The sequence below is a fragment of the Biomphalaria glabrata genome, chromosome 5 (assembly GCF_947242115.1).
Source record: "Biomphalaria glabrata chromosome 5, xgBioGlab47.1, whole genome shotgun sequence".
Lineage (NCBI taxonomy): Eukaryota > Metazoa > Mollusca > Gastropoda > Planorbidae > Biomphalaria > Biomphalaria glabrata.
This window is the reverse complement of record NC_074715.1, coordinates 54,419,847-54,437,512: the sequence shown is the minus strand read 5'-3', so window position 1 is coordinate 54,437,512 and position 17,666 is coordinate 54,419,847. Positions and strand designations below refer to the sequence as shown.

Sequence of the window (17,666 nt, the reverse complement as noted above, 5' to 3'; positions counted from 1 at the left end):
AATCCAATCATGACTTTCTCAACTTTGTTGTGGATATTGCTTATTTTTATATTGTTCACTGTTTTACATTCAATAATTTTATTATTTCTCTTTATTCTGTTACGGTTTATGTGTGTCTACCCGTGGCCTACCCGTGTATCTAATTAACCCTGTGCATTAAGCAGTCATTTAAAATTAGCCAATTTGTTTGCTAACTATTGGTAATTAATTATTTTGTTTGGAATCGAAAAAGTGAAAGAAATTGTACTTGAATGATGTGGTGGTGTAAATATTTGTTCTTATTATATATTATAATATACATATATATTATATAAAAACAACGAAGATTAAATTACGCTATGACTACAACATGTCAAGCTTAAAGTTGGAGGTTATATATTTGATGTTAATATTTTTTCTATTATTTCTTTCGCCTTTGTAGATCTATGCTATTACTTTTATTACATAATTTATATATAGTTTTTAGTTATTGCTTAAAGTACAAAAGCTTGTTTGCAAAGCAACAGAAAAAAGTTGGCAAGTAATTCAAGGGAGATAGTCTAGTATTAAGCCTTAAAATCAAAATGGCGTATTTCCAATGACAATATATGGTAATAAGAAATAAAACTTAAAAATATATATTTTAAAAACTATTTATCTCCGAAGAAATCACATAACATATCTGTATTCATGGGCGCCCGCAAGGGGGTGCACTGGATTCTGAGTATCGAAATTTTAGCCATTCGTTCGCGCCACCAAATCAATTAACTTCTAAGTAGCAACTAAACAAGTAGTGCTGCCACTGGTTAATGTAGTAGTGATTAGCCTAGGCGTATGGAAAGGATGGCCAACCATGTACGTGCGCGCCTCTGAATTCTGAGTAGCCACGTTTTAGCCAATTTAAAAAAATAATTTTATAATGAAATGCATCTTCCAGAACTGTTTTTTTTTTTTTTTGGTTTATTACGTAGATGTAGATTTAGTCAAAATCCGGGGTGAGGGGGGGGGGGGGGCGGGTTCAAGTGCATCACAATGTACCCCTCAGGGTGCCCATGTATTATAGATTCAAGAGTTTAATAAATTAATGTTTAGGAAAACTTTTCGCATCGGATCGTCTTCTAAGTCTAAATCATGCGCCTGTCTCACAGGTGGCTGTAGCAATGCTGAAGGCTTTCAGAGAAGCTTTGAGGGTGTCCATAAAGCATTTGCTTTGTCCACCTTGTGAGCGCTTTCCTTCCCTTAATTGGCCATACAGGAGTCGTTTAGGGATGCGGCGGTCTTCCATTCTGCAGATGGGTGCTGCCCATGGAAGCCTGAACTGCATCAAGATTGTGTGGGTGCTTTGCAGGCCGCTTTTTGAAGGACTTCAGTATTGGCTATTTTTTCTTGCCATTTAACATTACGTATTTTTATTAGATAGTTCATGTGGAAGTGGTTCAGTTTTCTTTTTGCATGTTTTTTTATAGACACACTTGAGACCAAATCAAAATCCGCGACAGAGGACAGACGTAGACGACGAAAAGAAAATCTTAATCGACCGCCGGCGGACAATATTTTTGCCTGCTCTGGATTTGGCAAAATATGTAGGCTACAGCTGGGGCTGAGTAGCCACGGGAAATATTGCATTCTTCATTAATCTTCGGACTCGAACACAAGCTTTATGATTATTATGTAGGTCTGTGATCTTATATATGTAGCATTATTTAAATCAGCCCCCCCTCCCCATTGTACTGCTGATTCCTTGCTTTACTTAAGTCTGTAATGACAATTGAAATAATTACCTTGTGTTCCTTATGTTTCTTGTTTCCTTGTGTTCCTTATGTTTCTTGTTTCCTTGTGTTCCTCGTGTTCCTTGTGTTTCTTCTCTCTATCTGTTAGTTTCTGCAGACTTCTACTTATGAGAAAAGAGTCCTTGTAATCACAACAAATTTCCTCATGGATCAATAAAGCAGTCTTAGTCATAGTCGTAATTCATATGCTGTATATATTGGGTCATAACAATACAGGGCCAGGTAGGCAGTACTGACTAGTCCACGATATGTAGTCTTGAGCATATATTGGGCCATAACAATACAGGGCCAGTTAGGCAGTACTGGCTAGTCCACGATTTGTAGTCTTGAGCATATATTGGGCCATAACAATACAGGGCCAGTTAGGCAGTACTGGCTAGTCCACGATATGTAGTCTTGAGCATATATTGGGCCATAACAATACAGAGCCAGTTAGGCAGTACTGGCTAGTCCACGATATGTAGTCTTGAGCATATATTGGGCCATAACAATACAGGGCCAGTTAGGCAGTACTGGCTAGTCCACGATATGTAGTCTTGAGCATATATTGGGCCATAACAATACAGAGCCAGTTAGGCAGTACTGGCTAGTCCACGATATGTAGTCTTGAGCATATATTGGGCCATAACAATACAGGGCCAGTTAGGCAGTACTGGCTAGTCCACGATATGTAGTCTTGAGCATATATTGGGCCATAACAATACAGGGCCAGTTAGGCAGTACTGGCTAGTCCACGATATGTAGTCTTGAGCATATATTGGGCCATAACAATACAGGGCCAGTTAGGCAGTACTGGCTAGTCCACGATATATAGTCTTGACTTGTAATGGACCACCCTTCACTCATACACACACATGTTTTTTTATAATGAAAACGCGACATCCTTTTGATGCATTCTTTGTCTTGTATTCAGCTGAATATTGGTCAGTGTTTATCAGATTGAAAACTTTAATCGAAGGGATATAATGGACACAAATATTCAACAATATTCTGGCACTGTAGTTCCAATGAGCTGAAGATTAAATGCCTCGCTATACAAGGAAACAGATTGTTTACTAGCATGCATCCTTGACCTTAGATCGGACTACTCTGGACGTGCTAGGAACATGTTCCAAATCTTGACATTTCCTGTTTTTACTGTATGCAGCAGACCTTTTTCAATGACGTTCAGTCTTGACTTGTCCAATAAAAGCTGGATACATTCTGAAACTGCAAGATGGAGAGCAGTCCAACCTAAGTAATCGCTATTGAGACAAGTTTGATAGAATCAGTGGCGTGCCTAATGTGGGGAGAGCAGTCCAACCTAAGTAATCACTGTTGAGACAAGTTAGAATCAGTGGCGTGCCAAATGTGGGGAGAGAAGAGCATCCGCCTCTGGTGCCGGGGCGTAAGGGGGTGGCGCCAAAACATTACAAAACATATATTTCACTAATTCAGATAAGCTAGCATGAATAATTGTATTAATCATTTCACTGATTTGTATCCGCTTTGTTAATTTTCAACCCCAGCCGAATGCAAAGTAAGTAAGTAAGTCAGACACTTAACTTCACTTTTTAAGCAGCATGGCTAAATGTACATGTATTTCTAGAACTGTGACTGTTACTACAGATAGTTCATTAGCTAGCTTCGTTTTCATTATTTGTAAGTTATGTATTTCTCACATGACTATGCAAATATGTATTACGTACACTATTGTAAGGTTGGGGGGGGGGGGTCTCTGACAGCACTAGCCACTCCGGCTGGCTGGCATCCTTGGTAAGCCTTTAGATATAATCCTAATATAACTTAACTTATTAACGAAAGAGACTCACTATCTTAGTCTGAACTGAATGTCCATGTTAGTGATAAAGTGCCAAATCCATGTCATCTATAGAATCCCAACAAGAAGAAAATTAATGAGGAGTACAGTATTTCACTTAGACACTCAGTCCCAGCTGCGACCTACATATTTTACCACAGTCAGCGCAGGCATAACTATTGTCCGATGGTGGTCGATTTAGGTTCCAGAGAGCGAAAAAGAGAGAGAGATAGAAGGACAGAGAGGGAGCGGGTCGTTAAACTTCATTGTTACAGATAAACTAATTCACTTGCTGAAAAGTACGTTAGGGTGATCATTAACATGTAGGCCATTTATTCAAATAATTTTTAAAAAGAAGTGGGTTCCGGCCATAATAAACAATATTAACTAATAAAACCTTGGAACAAATCAACGGGTGTAGCCGGTGTGAACTGCTAGCATGATATATATTGAATATTTTTGTTTTTTGCCTGAAATGAATTGGGGTCTATTATGTTTGCCTACAATGGCTTAAGTATTTGATGAAACATAAATGAAAAATAAAGATAAAATTTAAAAAAATAGCAAGGTTACAAAGACAGTCTGTGGGAAACAAACTGAAAATCGGCCCCCGACTTTGTCAAACCAGGCAAGTAACAAAGGCAGGGTTCAATATTATCAGAATGAAATTTTATCAAAGACAAATGACAGAGAAGAATGGAGAAAAAGGGTTAACAGATCTTGTGTGGTGCCCCATCGGTCCAGCAGACCAAAGGATAGGTGAAAGTGAATGTGAAATTATATACGAACCTGGCCTAACTGATGTCTTATAATAAATATCTAACTGATCGATTTATTTGGGGGCTAGAACAACAAAGATATATTCACGATTGAAGCCGCAGCGGTTTAATGTACCAAATAAGAAGTCAGAAAACCAAGAAGTATAATGTGTGTAATTCTGTACATTAGTCACAAGACAAGAGTTGAATGTTCTTTTTAAATGCGTTACATTTGCAAATTTTATATTGCAAAAACGTTTATATATCAACAGACTGTAATTGAGAGAACATATTGGAAGAATGTCTATTATTGTTGTCATTTTCTCTGTTTTCATCTGTCATATCTCAAGTACTGACGGTCATTGTGATCTATTAATATAAACAGTATTCTAATAACTTAGACTCTACTGTTCTGCCTTATATACAAAAGTCGTTAGAATCTCTGGTGTTATAACGTAATAGAAGCGAGATTTTTATTTGGCTAATAACGTGAGAATGTATTACCTTGTATAAGAGCTCATTGGAGTCTCTTTTGTAATTACATGTAAAAAAAATTAACCAATAACATTGTGCTAAAGGTATTAGCAGTGAGAGACACATTTAATGCCAATCTCTAAGGCTTGACTTCCGAGTCGAAGATTAAGGAGGAGTATTTTACTTGGCCACTCAGCCTTGCTGTCATCTACTTAGTTTGTCACACCCAAAGCAGACATAACCGTGTGTCTTCCTGTGGTCGGTTTGGGTTCTCTTTCCGCCTGCCACTGAAAGGGGTTCTAACCAAGACAAAAGAAAGGAATGGAGAAAGACGGTCAACTAATCGTGTATGGTGCCCCAATGGTCCAACAGACTAAGGCAGTGTTTCCCAAACTTTTGACCTATGTGTACCTCATTTATAATTTTTGTAACCTTGATTACCCCTCGCCTCCCCCCCCCCCCAAAAAAAAAAAAGAATAAAAAAAAACCCAATCAAAATACATTATTTAATTATACACTAAATAATAATGAACGAACAATGCAATTATAAGTAAAAGTTATTGTATAAATAACAATCTATGTGGATCAATGTTGATAATGTTTGTGTGCTGAGATAACAGATCTTCGTTCTCTGGTTCTTCATGTTAATTTAAGAGGCGTTTGCTTTTTGACGTGATTTCTAGAAATGCTGACAGAGCATCTTAATGTACACATAAAGTTGGAAAAAGCAAGAAATTTTTTTGGAATGTTTTCAATCACACAACAGTTACCCCCCCCCCCCCTCCCCCATTCGGCTAGTGTTTCCTATGGAAATATCCGATACAGTTTGAGATCAACAGACATAGCTCGTATAGAGTAACATATTCAAATATTTATCAGTTATTGAACTTAAGCCGCCTTCGATATTCATTTTCACTCCACCCACATTTAACTCTTTCTCTCCGTTTTTATTTGTCTTCATTTTGCTCATTACTATTTCACTTCCCTGTTATGATTAAGATTCAATAGCTTTGTTGTTTGTTATCAGAAAATGTTGTATCTGGTACAGAATTAAAGGGAATAGCATGCTCTTTTTATTTAACACAAAGTCAAGTTTATAAAATTAAACATTAATTTAATTTAATTAGGTCAAATCAACGATGATATCGTCGATTAGGAGAGAGTTAATCATTGTTATTATTCATAAGAACTGGTATAAAAATAATTTAATGGATGTCGTAGTAACAGCTCTTATATATCGTCAAGTAAATTTAAGCCTTATTTTTTCTTCACAGTTATGCTTCAATATGAGGCGAGTGAAGTCGCTGGAGATCAAATGCCTGACCAGGTCAATGTAACTTTTCGCACAGAAACAAAATCTCTAACCAAACTTAATCTCAGACGCTCGCGGCATTTTAACCTCGATATTCCTTTGTATAGTTTGGACACCGACCAGGAAGGAATTTTCCATAGGCATAAAGTGAAAACCAATCCCAAAAAGGTAAAAACAGTACATTTTAAATTTTTTTTTTTTTAAGAAATAGTTCCAATAGTCAACATACAAATTACAATGAAGAAAAACTTATTGTGCGAAACTTACTGAAACGAATGTGATTGTGTTGCGAGCAAGTGTCTGGAGTAATGCACCCCTAAATAATTGTTTACATGTCCAGTGGTTAAGTGTGGGATTTAGGAAATTTAAGCATTGGAATATTTGACACCAGACATTAAGGAACCCGGTAATTTATCGACCCAGAAATTTAGGTACCGGTAAATTAGGGATAGTTTATCATTAGAATAGTTTCTTGATTTCATTCAAAAAAAAAATTCATATCAACAGTGAAAAATACACTCACACACACACACAAGAGACTGGCTGCTCGAGTAAAATGTACACACATCGGCATACCATTCCACACGCTTAACACACGCAAAAAAAAAAAATAGATAACTCAATTGCTCAACAAGACTACTGCTATTAACTTTTTGTCTTCGTAATTATTTTCCTCGTTTTGATAGTATTATTCGTTTTGCTCATTTGTACATAATTTCACTATACTGTTTTGTTTAAACTTCAAAAACTTAACGTTTCTGTTTGTTATCAGAAAATGTTGTATTTGGTATCAAAATGCTCTTTTAACATAACACATATTAAAGCTTATAAATCTAAAAATCAATTTAGTTTAATGGGGATCAAATCAACGTTGGCATCGTCAATTAGGAGAAAGAGTTAAAGCTTCCTCCAGTCGCGAGACGACTTTTGGACGTCTGATAGAAATGTGAAGAAAGCCTGTGCATTAGAGATGGTTTGGAATGACATCGCCTCCCTCTCCATGCAGCTGTTCTGGTACAGCTGCGTCGCAGGTTAAAGGCAGGTGCTGGTACAGCTGCGTCGCAGGTTAAAGGAGGGTGCTGGTACAGCTGCGTCGCAGGTTAAAGGCAGGTGCTGGTACAGCTGCGTCGCAGGTTAAAGGCAGGTGCTGGTACAGCTGCGTCGCAGGTTAAAGGCAGGTGCTGGTACAGCTGCGTCGCAGGTTAAAGTCAGCGACTCTCTGATTTTTTCCTCAGGGTTGATTTTCTAAGCCTTTACCAAGTTTGGATATCACAACAAAATTAATGTGTATGATTTAGTTGGCCACGGGGATTTCGCCCCACAGTGTTTATTATGTGTATTTCATTAAAAAAATTTTTTTTATTATTATAGCTTTTATATAGATCTACTTTCATGCTTATAGCATGCTCAGAGCGCTTTGGTCCAATCTCATTTGTGGACCAGTGGGAGGGGGTATCTAGGAGTTGGTTTTCCATGCTGCCTTTAGGCGCTCAGTAAACACAACTCCCCCCGAGTCGGGTGTCGAACCTCGAGCCCCCTTCTAGGTAGCCAAGCCAAGCCAAGTGCACTTAGCCTCTCGACCACGCTTCCAATGTTATTCTGTTCATTAGAACACAGTATATCGCCCTGATTTTTTCCATAACGCCAGTGTTTTTTTTTCAATAAAAATCCAGATCTTACAAATGGAAAGGTAATCAAATTACTATGATCAATTCATTTTTTTCATGAAAATGAAGCCTCTCTTTCTGGTGGTTTCTGTAGACATAAAATGAATATAATTGATTATAACTTAATTAGCTACAATAGCGGAGTCGTTAGTGGGGTCATGAGTTCGAATCCTGATGAACTTATGGATCCAGAGTACTTCTCTCATCTCACTCAAGTTTAATCTGTGCCTAATATTAGCTGGGGAGAGTAAAAGCATTTGGTCGTTCGGCTGGCCACACAACGCTCTCATTAACTGTCGACCACAGCAACAGTTAAATTTTGCATCTACTCTATCTCTGGGAGTTCAATTTTTATTAATCTATTTTTTGTGGAAACAATAGACCACATTCTTTATGAATGTCGCGTTCTGCATAAAGGGAGATCGGGACAAGGATTTGAAAGAGAACTGGTTCGTGTGCGGTGTGCGGCTTTTGGTCTGTCCTCGTACGGGGACAAGGCGACCTTAGAACTTACTGACCGCTTCCTTTTCACGTGCTCTAAACGAGTTATCTCAGCATGGTTCATTACTAATACGGTTTCTGATTCGGTTGCGCTGGTCTATGATGCCCGGGCAGGCGGGTACCCTGCCTCAACGTGGCACTCGGGTGGAAACGATCGCTAGAGGAAGGGAGTCGGCAAAATGAGTTTCATCACAAGATTCATGTGGGTGTGTCTAAGGGAATGCGAGAGATTTCTCATTGCATAGTGCGGAGTTGTTGTTTATAAAATATATATCAATTGCTTGGATTAGACTGTAGAATTTTTTAAAAACTTTCTAAGGCAGCGGTTCTCAACCTTTTAAGCTCGGTGACCCCTTTTTACAAATCCCCCACTCTGCCACGACCCCCCCACACACACACCTACACACAGCAATAGAAGAATAGACAATAACAATCCATATTTTCGATGGTCTTAGGCGACCCCTGGCAAGTCGTTAATCGACCCCCAAGGGGGTCGCGACCCACAGGCTGAGAACCCCTGTTCTAAGGCCTGTGTCAATTTTTTTAGGCCTGAAAGTTTTAAAGTTTCATCAATTTAATGTGAGAGTTACGATGTATGCATAGTAAATTAGACCTTCTTGCTTCTTAAGTTAACATAACATGTAGATGTTTGGAGATGCTTATAAGAAAAACAATATTGAATTTGTTTAGAGTTCATATTTTTAAACCCCATTCAATAAAATAAACGTTTCAGCAATGACAAATATTTCCATCAAACACAATTAACTTGTTGAAATCATAGAAGTAGTTTAAAAAAAAAAACTTGACTAACAAAAAATATCCGAGCACAGTGATTTAAGAATAAGCATCATTGACTTTGCTAATAACTAACCAATGACTTCTATTTACTGACCAAAGACTTTACTAATTACTGACCAATGACTTTACTAAGTATTGGCCAATTACTTAACAAAGACTTTATTCATTACTGACCAATGACTATACTAATTACTGACCAATGACTTAACTAATTACTGACCTATAAACCGAAATCTAAATCTATAAATATAGTACCACACAAAAAAAAATGTTGGTAATGTTTTGTTTTACATGTTTCTTATGTTCCCTAATATGTTCTGAAGATAATTCTATCCTATCCCAAATTGTAGTGCGTGCTGGTCTATTCCGCGGTTAATCTACTCTATTGTTTTCTTTATCTCCTCCGGGTAGAGAGGAATTGACATTTGTTAGCTCAAAAGTTATTTATTTATGTATTCTATCTTGGTCCAGAATGTCTAGTTTTTTTTATTGCCTTCGTTTTTAATATGTGCTGTTCTTCATTGAAGAGCCTTACAAATTGTTTGATTTTTCTCCAGACGGTCGCTTCTTCAAGTTTTATAGACAGGGACGCTAGTTACGATGAGATGAATGCGGACACAGCGATAGATAATCTACAAGCATTTAACATAGGCTCTGGGAGTAGCATCGTTGGCATTTATGATCACGTGATGCTGTTAACAGGGTAAGAATTACCCTACATTACTTAGTAGCCCCCCCCCCCCCAACTAAAAAAAAAAGAAAAAGCCGCTAATAGTCTTGCATGGTTGGTCCGGCCCTAGTTTAAGCCCCCCCCCCCCAAAAAAAAAAAAAAAAAAAAAAAACTAGAAAGATATTTTTAAAATCTGATATTATGATATTTTAAATATTACAAAGTTCTAGTGCAATGGCTTTTTAAAAATCTTTTGAAAAAATACTGCTACGAATCTCCACTATCCAGACTCTCTGCAGACTGCACCACACGACACAACGAACTGAAAGAACCTCACAACTCAAAGCTCCTAAGTATTAGTAACAGTTTAATTTCAAATACATCACAATTGGCGACAACATTAACACAGAGTAAACGACTGTGGTTCATCTCGTAGAACGACTGTAGCTCATCTCGTAGAACGACTGTAGCTCATCTCTTAGAACGACTGTGGTTCATCTCGTAGAACGACTGTGGTTCATCTCGTAGAACGACAGTGGTTCATCTCGTAGAACGATTGTGGTTCATCTCGTAGAACGACTGTAGCTCATCTCGTAGAACGACTGTAGCTCATCTCGTAGAACGACTGTAGCTCATCTCGTAGAACGACTGTGGTTCATCTCGTAGAACGACTGTAGCTCATCTCATAGAACGATTGTGGTTCATCTCGTAGAACGACTGTGGTTCATCTCGTAGAACGACTGTGGTTCATCTCGTAGAACGACAGTGGTTCATCTCGTAGAACGATTGTGGTTCATCTCGTAGAACGATTGTGGTTCATCTCGTAGAACGACTGTGGTTCATCTCGTAGAACGACTGTGGTTCATCTCGTAGAACGACTGTGGTTCATCTCGTAGAACGACTGTGGTTCATCTCGTAGAACGACTGTGGTTCATCTCGTAGAACGACAGTGGTTCATCTCGTAAACGACAGTGGTTCATCTCGTAGAACGACTGTGGTTCATCTCGTAGAATGACTGTGGTTCATCTCGTAGAACGACTGTGGTTCATCTCGTAGAACGACTGTGGTTCATCTCGTAGAACGACTGTAGCGCATCTCGTAGAACGACTGTAGCTCATCTCTTAGAACGACTGTAGCTCATCTCGTAGAACGACTGTGGTTCATCTCGTAGAACGACAGTGGTTCATCTCGTAGAACGATTGTGGTTCATCTCGTAGAACGACAGTGGTTCATCTCGTAGAACGATTGTGGTTCATCTCGTAGAACGACTGGGGTTCATCTCGTAGAACGACAGTGGTTCATCTCGTAGTACGACAGTGGTTCATCTAGTAGAACGATTGTGGTTCATCTCGTAGAACGACTGTGGTTCATCTCGTAGAACGCCAGTGGTTCATCTCGTAGTGCGACAGTGGTTCATCTCGTAGAACGACTGTGGTTCATCTCGTAGAACGACTGTGGTTCATGTCGTAGAACGACCGTGGTTCATCTCGTAGAACGACCTTGGTTCATCTCGTAGAACGACAGTGGTTCATCTCGTAGAACGACAGTGGTTCATCTCGTAGAACGACAGTGGTTCATCTCGTAGAACGACAGGGGTTCATCTCACTGCTGACACCTATTCTCGAGAGACATTCGGTTATTTCTATGATGATGAATACATGTATGTAAGGGAAATTATATAAAGGAAAAAAATATTTTTTTGTACATGCCGATTAACATTTATCCACAAAATTTAGTTATTTGTTGAAAAAAATTTTTTATATATTACATTTGGTTTTCCTGATCAGCATCCCACTGATCTTGGTATCTGAACATAATTCTGTTGGCTCCAGACCTTGGTGAGTTTCCTAGTATTCGATTTCGCACTTGAGTCTCAGCTTTTGTTAAACACTTGAGTGCAGGATTCGCGTTGATATCTTTAAGATTGTGATAGTTCACAGTAATCGTAGGCTTCTTGTCGTGGGATCTACATTCGTAGGAATTGCTATCACAGACAGCGCTAATATCACCAGCGTCTCGGTTAAGTAAAGGTTCGTTTCTCTTTTTGACATGGTAGCCAACATGGTACCTATTGATTGTCTTGTTAAACATGGTACCTATTAGTTCATCTGTCTTGTTAAACAGGGTACCTATTAGTTCATCTGTCTTGTTAAACAGGGTACCTATTAGTTCATCTGTCTTGTTAAACAGGGTACCTTTTAGTTCATCTGTCTTGTTAAACATGGTACCTATTAGTTCATCTGTCTTGTTAAACAGGGTACCTTTTAGTTCATCTGTCTTGTTAAACATGGTACCTATTAGTTCATCTGTCTTGTTAAGCATGGTTTCTGTCAGTTCGTACGTCTTTTAAGTATGGTTCCTAACAGTTCATCTATCATGTTCAGCATGGTACCTATTGATTCACCTGTTTATTGAGCATGGTACCTATTGATTCACCTGTTTATCGAGCATGGTACCTATTGATTCACCTGTTTATTGAGCATGGTACCTATTAATTCACCTGTTTATTGAGCATGGTACCTATTGATTCACCTGTTTATCGAGCATGGTACCTATTGATTCACCTGTTTATTGAGCATGGTACCTATTGATTCACCTGTTTATTGAGCATGGCACCTATTGATTCACCTGTTTATTGAGCATGGTACCTATTGATTCATCTGTTTATTTGCATGGTAAATATTGATTCACCTGTTTATTGAGCATGGTACCTATTGATTCACCTGTTTATTGAGCATGGTACCTATTGATTCACCTGTTTATTGAGCATGGTACCTATTGATTCACCTGTTTATTGAGCATGGTACCTATTGATTCACCTGTTTATTGAGCATGGTACCTATTGATTCACCTGTCTTATTAAGCATGTTAAATATTGATTCATCTGTCTTATTGAGCATGGTACCTATTGAATCATCTGTCTTATTGAGCATGGTACCTATTCATCTGTTTATTAAGCATGGTACCTATTGATTCATCTGTCTTATTGAGCACTGTACATATTGATTCATATGTCTTATTGAGCATGGTACCTATTGATTCATCTGTTTATTGAGCATGGTACATATTAGTTCATCTGTCTTATTGAGCATGGTAAATATTGACTCATCTGTCTTATTGAGCATGGTACCTATCAGGGGCGTTGATTCATCTGTCTTATAGAGCATGGCACCTATTGATTCATCTGTCTTAAAGAGCATGGCACCTATTGATTCATCTGTCTTATAGAGCATGGCACCTATTGATTCATCTGTCTTATAGAGCATGGCACCTATTGATTCATCTGTCTTATAGAGCATGGTAAATATTGATTCATCTGTCTTATTGAGCATGGTACCTATTCATCTGTTTATTAAGCATGGTACCTATTGATTCATCTGTCTTATTGAGCATGGTACCTATTGATTCATCTGTCTTATAGAGCATGGCACCTATTGATTCATCTGTCTTATAGAGCATGGTAAATATTGATTCATCTGTCTTATTGAGCATGGTACCTATTCATCTGTTTATTAAGCATGGTACCTATTGATTCATCTGTCTTATTGAGCATGGTACCTATTGATTCATCTGTCTTGTTAAACATGGTACCTATTGATTCACCTGTCTTATTGAGCATGGTAAATATTGATTCATCTGTCTTATTGAGCATGGTACCTATTGAATCATCTGTCTTATTGAGCATGGTACCTATTCATCTGTTTATTAAGCATGGTACCTATTGATTCATCTGTCTTATTGAGCACTGTACATATTGATTCATCTGTCTTATTGAGCATAGGACCTATTGATTCATCTGTTTATTGAGCATGGTACCTATTGATTCATCTGTCTTGTTAAACATGGTACCTATTGATTCACCTGTTTATTGAGCATGGTACCTATTGATTCATCTGTCTTGTTAAACATGGTACCTATTGATTCACCTGTCTTATTGAGCATGGTAAATATTGATTCATCTGTCTTATTGAGCATGGTACCTATTGAATCATCTGTCTTATTGAGCATGGTACCTATTCATCTGTTTATTAAGCATGGTACCTATTGATTCATCTGTCTTATTGAGCACTGTACATATTGATTCATCTGTCTTATTGAGCATAGGACCTATTGATTCATCTGTCTTATTGAGCATGGTACCTATTGATTCATCTGTTTATTGAGCATGGTACCTATTGATTCATCTGTCTTATTGAGCATGGTACCTATTGATTCATCTGTTTATTGAGCATGGTACATATTAGTTCATCTGTCTTATTGAGCATGGTAAATATTGACTCATCTGTCTTATTGAGCATGGTACCTATCAGGGGCGGACTGGCTATATGGGCATCTGCTTAAATGCCCGGTGGGCCGGTACCAAAATGGGCCGGTAGAACCACCGAACTGGCTGCATCGATGTCATTACGGCATATATCAAATTGTTAAAGGTTTTTATAGTATTCTCTTATAAAAAGGCCTTCTGGGCGTAATGTTTAAAAAGAAATCTTTCACAGACTCTACAGTGTAATACTATTTTAATTTAACACATTTTCCGAAATAATGTAATTATTCGTTGACAGTGCTAGTAGTAGGCTTCATTGTTTTAGGGCCTACATACTTAGCGATTAAAAAGCAACATAAGGCCTATATTTTGTATATAGATATTGATTTCACTGTATGCATGCATACATTATCAAACTTATTATAATGATTTTGAGGACAGGCACACCTAGAAATGGAGGCCCATCATATGATATAGAATTTGTGGGCCCGATTGTATAGACATGCCCGGGCTGATTTTGAAACCCAGTCCGCCCCTGGTACCTATTGATTCATATGTCTTATTGAGCATGGTACCTATTGATTCATCTGTTTTATTGAGCATGGTACCTATTGATTCATCTGTTTATCAAGCATGGTACCTATTGATTCATCTGTCTTATTGAGCATGGTACCTATTGATTCATCTGTTTTATTGAGCATGGTACCTATTCACCTGTTTATTAAGCATGGTACCTATTGATTCATCTGTTTATTGAGCATGGTACCTATTGATTCACCTGTTTATTGAGCATGGTACCTATTGATTCATCTGTTTATTGAGCATGGTACCTATTGATTCATCTGTCTTATTGAGCATGGTACCTATTGATTCATCTGTCTTATTGAGCATGGTACCTATTGATTCATCTGTTTTATTGAGCACTGTACATATTGATTCATCTGTCTTATTGAGCATGGTACCTATTGATTTATCTGTTTATTGAGCATGGTACCTATTGATTCATCTGTCTTGTTAAACATGGTACCTATTGATTCACCTGTCTTATTGAGCATGGTAAATATTGATTCATCTGTCTTATTGAGCATGGTACCTATTCATCTGTTTATTAAGCATGGTACCTATTGATTCATCTGTCTTATTGAGCATGGTACCTATTGATTCATCTGTCTTGTTAAACATGGTACCTATTGATTCACCTGTCTTGTTAAACATGGTACCTATTGATTCACCTGTCTTATTGAGCATGGTAAATATTGATTCATCTGTCTTATTGAGCATGGTACCTATTGAATCATCTGTCTTATTGAGCATGGTACCTATTCATCTGTTTATTAAGCATGGTACCTATTGATTCATCTGTCTTATTGAGCACTGTACATATTGATTCATCTGTCTTATTGAGCATAGGACCTATTGATTCATCTGTTTATTGAGCATGGTACCTATTGATTCATCTGTCTTGTTAAACATGGTACCTATTGATTCACCTGTTTATTGAGCATGGTACCTATTGATTCATCTGTCTTGTTAAACATGGTACCTATTGATTCACCTGTCTTATTGAGCATGGTAAATATTGATTCATCTGTCTTATTGAGCATGGTACCTATTGAATCATCTGTTTATCAAGCATGGTACCTATTCATCTGTTTATTAAGCATGGTACCTATTGATTCATCTGTTTTATTGAGCATGGTACCTATTCACCTGTTTATTAAGCATGGTACCTATTGATTCATCTGTTTATTGAGCATGGTACCTATTGATTCACCTGTTTATTGAGCATGGTACCTATTGATTCATCTGTCTTGTTAATCATGCTACCTATATGTTCACCTGCTAAGCATAGTACATTTATCCATATCTCAAGTTAAATTTCAACTATGGTACAGATCTGTTCGTTAGATCTGTTCAATGACCTTGTTCAAAATGGCGCTTGGCTGATCTACGAACAGGCAGGTGTCCAGGTCCTCTTAATCTTCCACCAGAGTTAGCTGGAGACATTTTTTAAAGAGTTTCCTTGTTTCTTATCTTATATAATACAGACGTTACTTCAAAAAAGAAGATGATTACGTCCTACGCGTCATGCATTTAGTCATGCATATTAACCAATGACTTAAATTCTGCCAAGTCACTGGTTTTCCTGGCTAGCTCAGGCAACCCATTCCATGCTCTAATAGCACTAGGGAAGAAGGAGTATTTGTACAAATTTGTCCTAGCATATGGAACGAGGAATGTGCCTTTATCTTTGTGTCTTTCAGAGTATCTTATTAAATTTTGTTTTTGTATTTGAAGATTATGGTTCAGTGTTTTATGTATGATTGCTACTTTACTTTTGAGCCTTCTGTCCTGAAGGCTTTCTTTTAAAGCATTTCAGTCTTTGTCATCGTATTTATTGTTTCAGCACTTTGAATTCAAGTTCGTGGATCATTTTCATAAAAGCCATAGAAAATGCCACTTTAAGACACCAATGTTGCATCTCTTTTGATCAGCCTCTCAGCAAACACTGCTCAACACAAAACAAACAACTCAAGAACTTGAGCAATTCCCTTTCAAATAATGTTTTACTTCTTTTACTGCGTGTACTACTGAAGTACTTTACGAGAAGCAACACAAAACGACTGACTGTAATCGCTGGACTGAACTAGTTTCTCTGTCTCGTCCTACACTCTCGTTCTACTTTACTCGGGGTTTCACTGAACTGACGTCACTGAGGGGTGAATGTACGAAACTAAATTGTCTCTCTGACCTACTCGTTCTTTTTTTTGATTGGTCTACCAAGGCAATCTTGAAAAATCACAAAAACGCCAGTCCTTTCTACAAGATCTCATGACCTGATCACGTGATATTCAGGTGCATTATTCATATCACTATAATCCACCCTCACTAAAACTCTCCTAGCACCAGTACGGCGGACCAGCACCTTTCTCACCTTTTTCAATGTGGGGAAAATTATTACTTTTCTGGTATTTTAACGTTTATTATTAATTTATTAGTATTTAAAAGTTAGGCAATCCATCATTGAGTACCGGCACCTATTTTTTTTTTTACAAAAAAGTACTGCATATAGGGTTAGGGTCGACTTGATCCGAGATTGAGCCAAAGAGTGTACAAACTTTTTACAAGGCAGACAGAATGAGTTGATTTTAAGCTTGGTAAAAATAGAGTCATTTAAATTCAGTTCAGTACATTTAACATTAATAACGAACAATTTCGTATCCATTCTTTTCATTACAGTTATGACCTCTATACATTGGACAGTAACAATGATAAACAAAGTACCTTAGATAAGTGCTCTCTTTTCGGGTTAATGTCTTTTGACAGTAGGCCTACCTCAGCTCATGATCATACTTCCTTCCAGAATGTTGGTTGAGAATTAATTTGTTACAACAGCTTAATACGTATTTAAATTTAATTTGTTTTTTGTTTTTTTACAAACCAGATGCAATGTGAGTGTATGTATTCTACAGTTAACACGTTGTTTTGAAGTGTCAAATGTTTGACATGTTTTGGATGTTCCTTCAGAGTTGAAGATAATCTATTTCCTAGTCCAAACCTCCCGCAAGACGACGGCGGATGGCAGCGGGTAGGGTATGAACCCTGGACCATGGAGACAACGGAACGAAAGTCCGGCGAGCATACCGCACGAGCA

At 37.8% G+C, this 17,666-nt stretch overlaps 1 protein-coding gene and 1 long non-coding RNA gene across 3 annotated transcripts in view; one reads left to right on the top strand and one right to left on the bottom strand.

Annotated features, from left to right (window-relative positions):
- The window catches only part of LOC129926396 (uncharacterized), a 118,679-nt gene that overhangs the window by 15,874 nt on the left and 85,139 nt on the right, over nucleotides 1-17,666 (bottom strand). The window lies entirely within an intron of this gene.
- On the top strand, nucleotides 507-9,835 carry LOC129926394 (uncharacterized). Of its 2 annotated transcripts, XM_056030054.1 has the most exons (4): nucleotides 530-590; nucleotides 4,598-4,683; nucleotides 6,074-6,279; nucleotides 9,635-9,835. In XM_056030054.1, exons 2-4 carry the CDS (start codon nucleotides 4,626-4,628, stop codon nucleotides 9,782-9,784), a joined length of 414 nt encoding a protein of 137 aa, XP_055886029.1. In that variant the 5' UTR covers nucleotides 530-590; nucleotides 4,598-4,625; the 3' UTR covers nucleotides 9,785-9,835. The 2 variants fall into 2 exon arrangements, with proteins under 2 accessions (XP_055886030.1, XP_055886029.1); XM_056030055.1 differs by lacking the exon at nucleotides 4,598-4,683 and having other exon boundaries at nucleotides 507-590.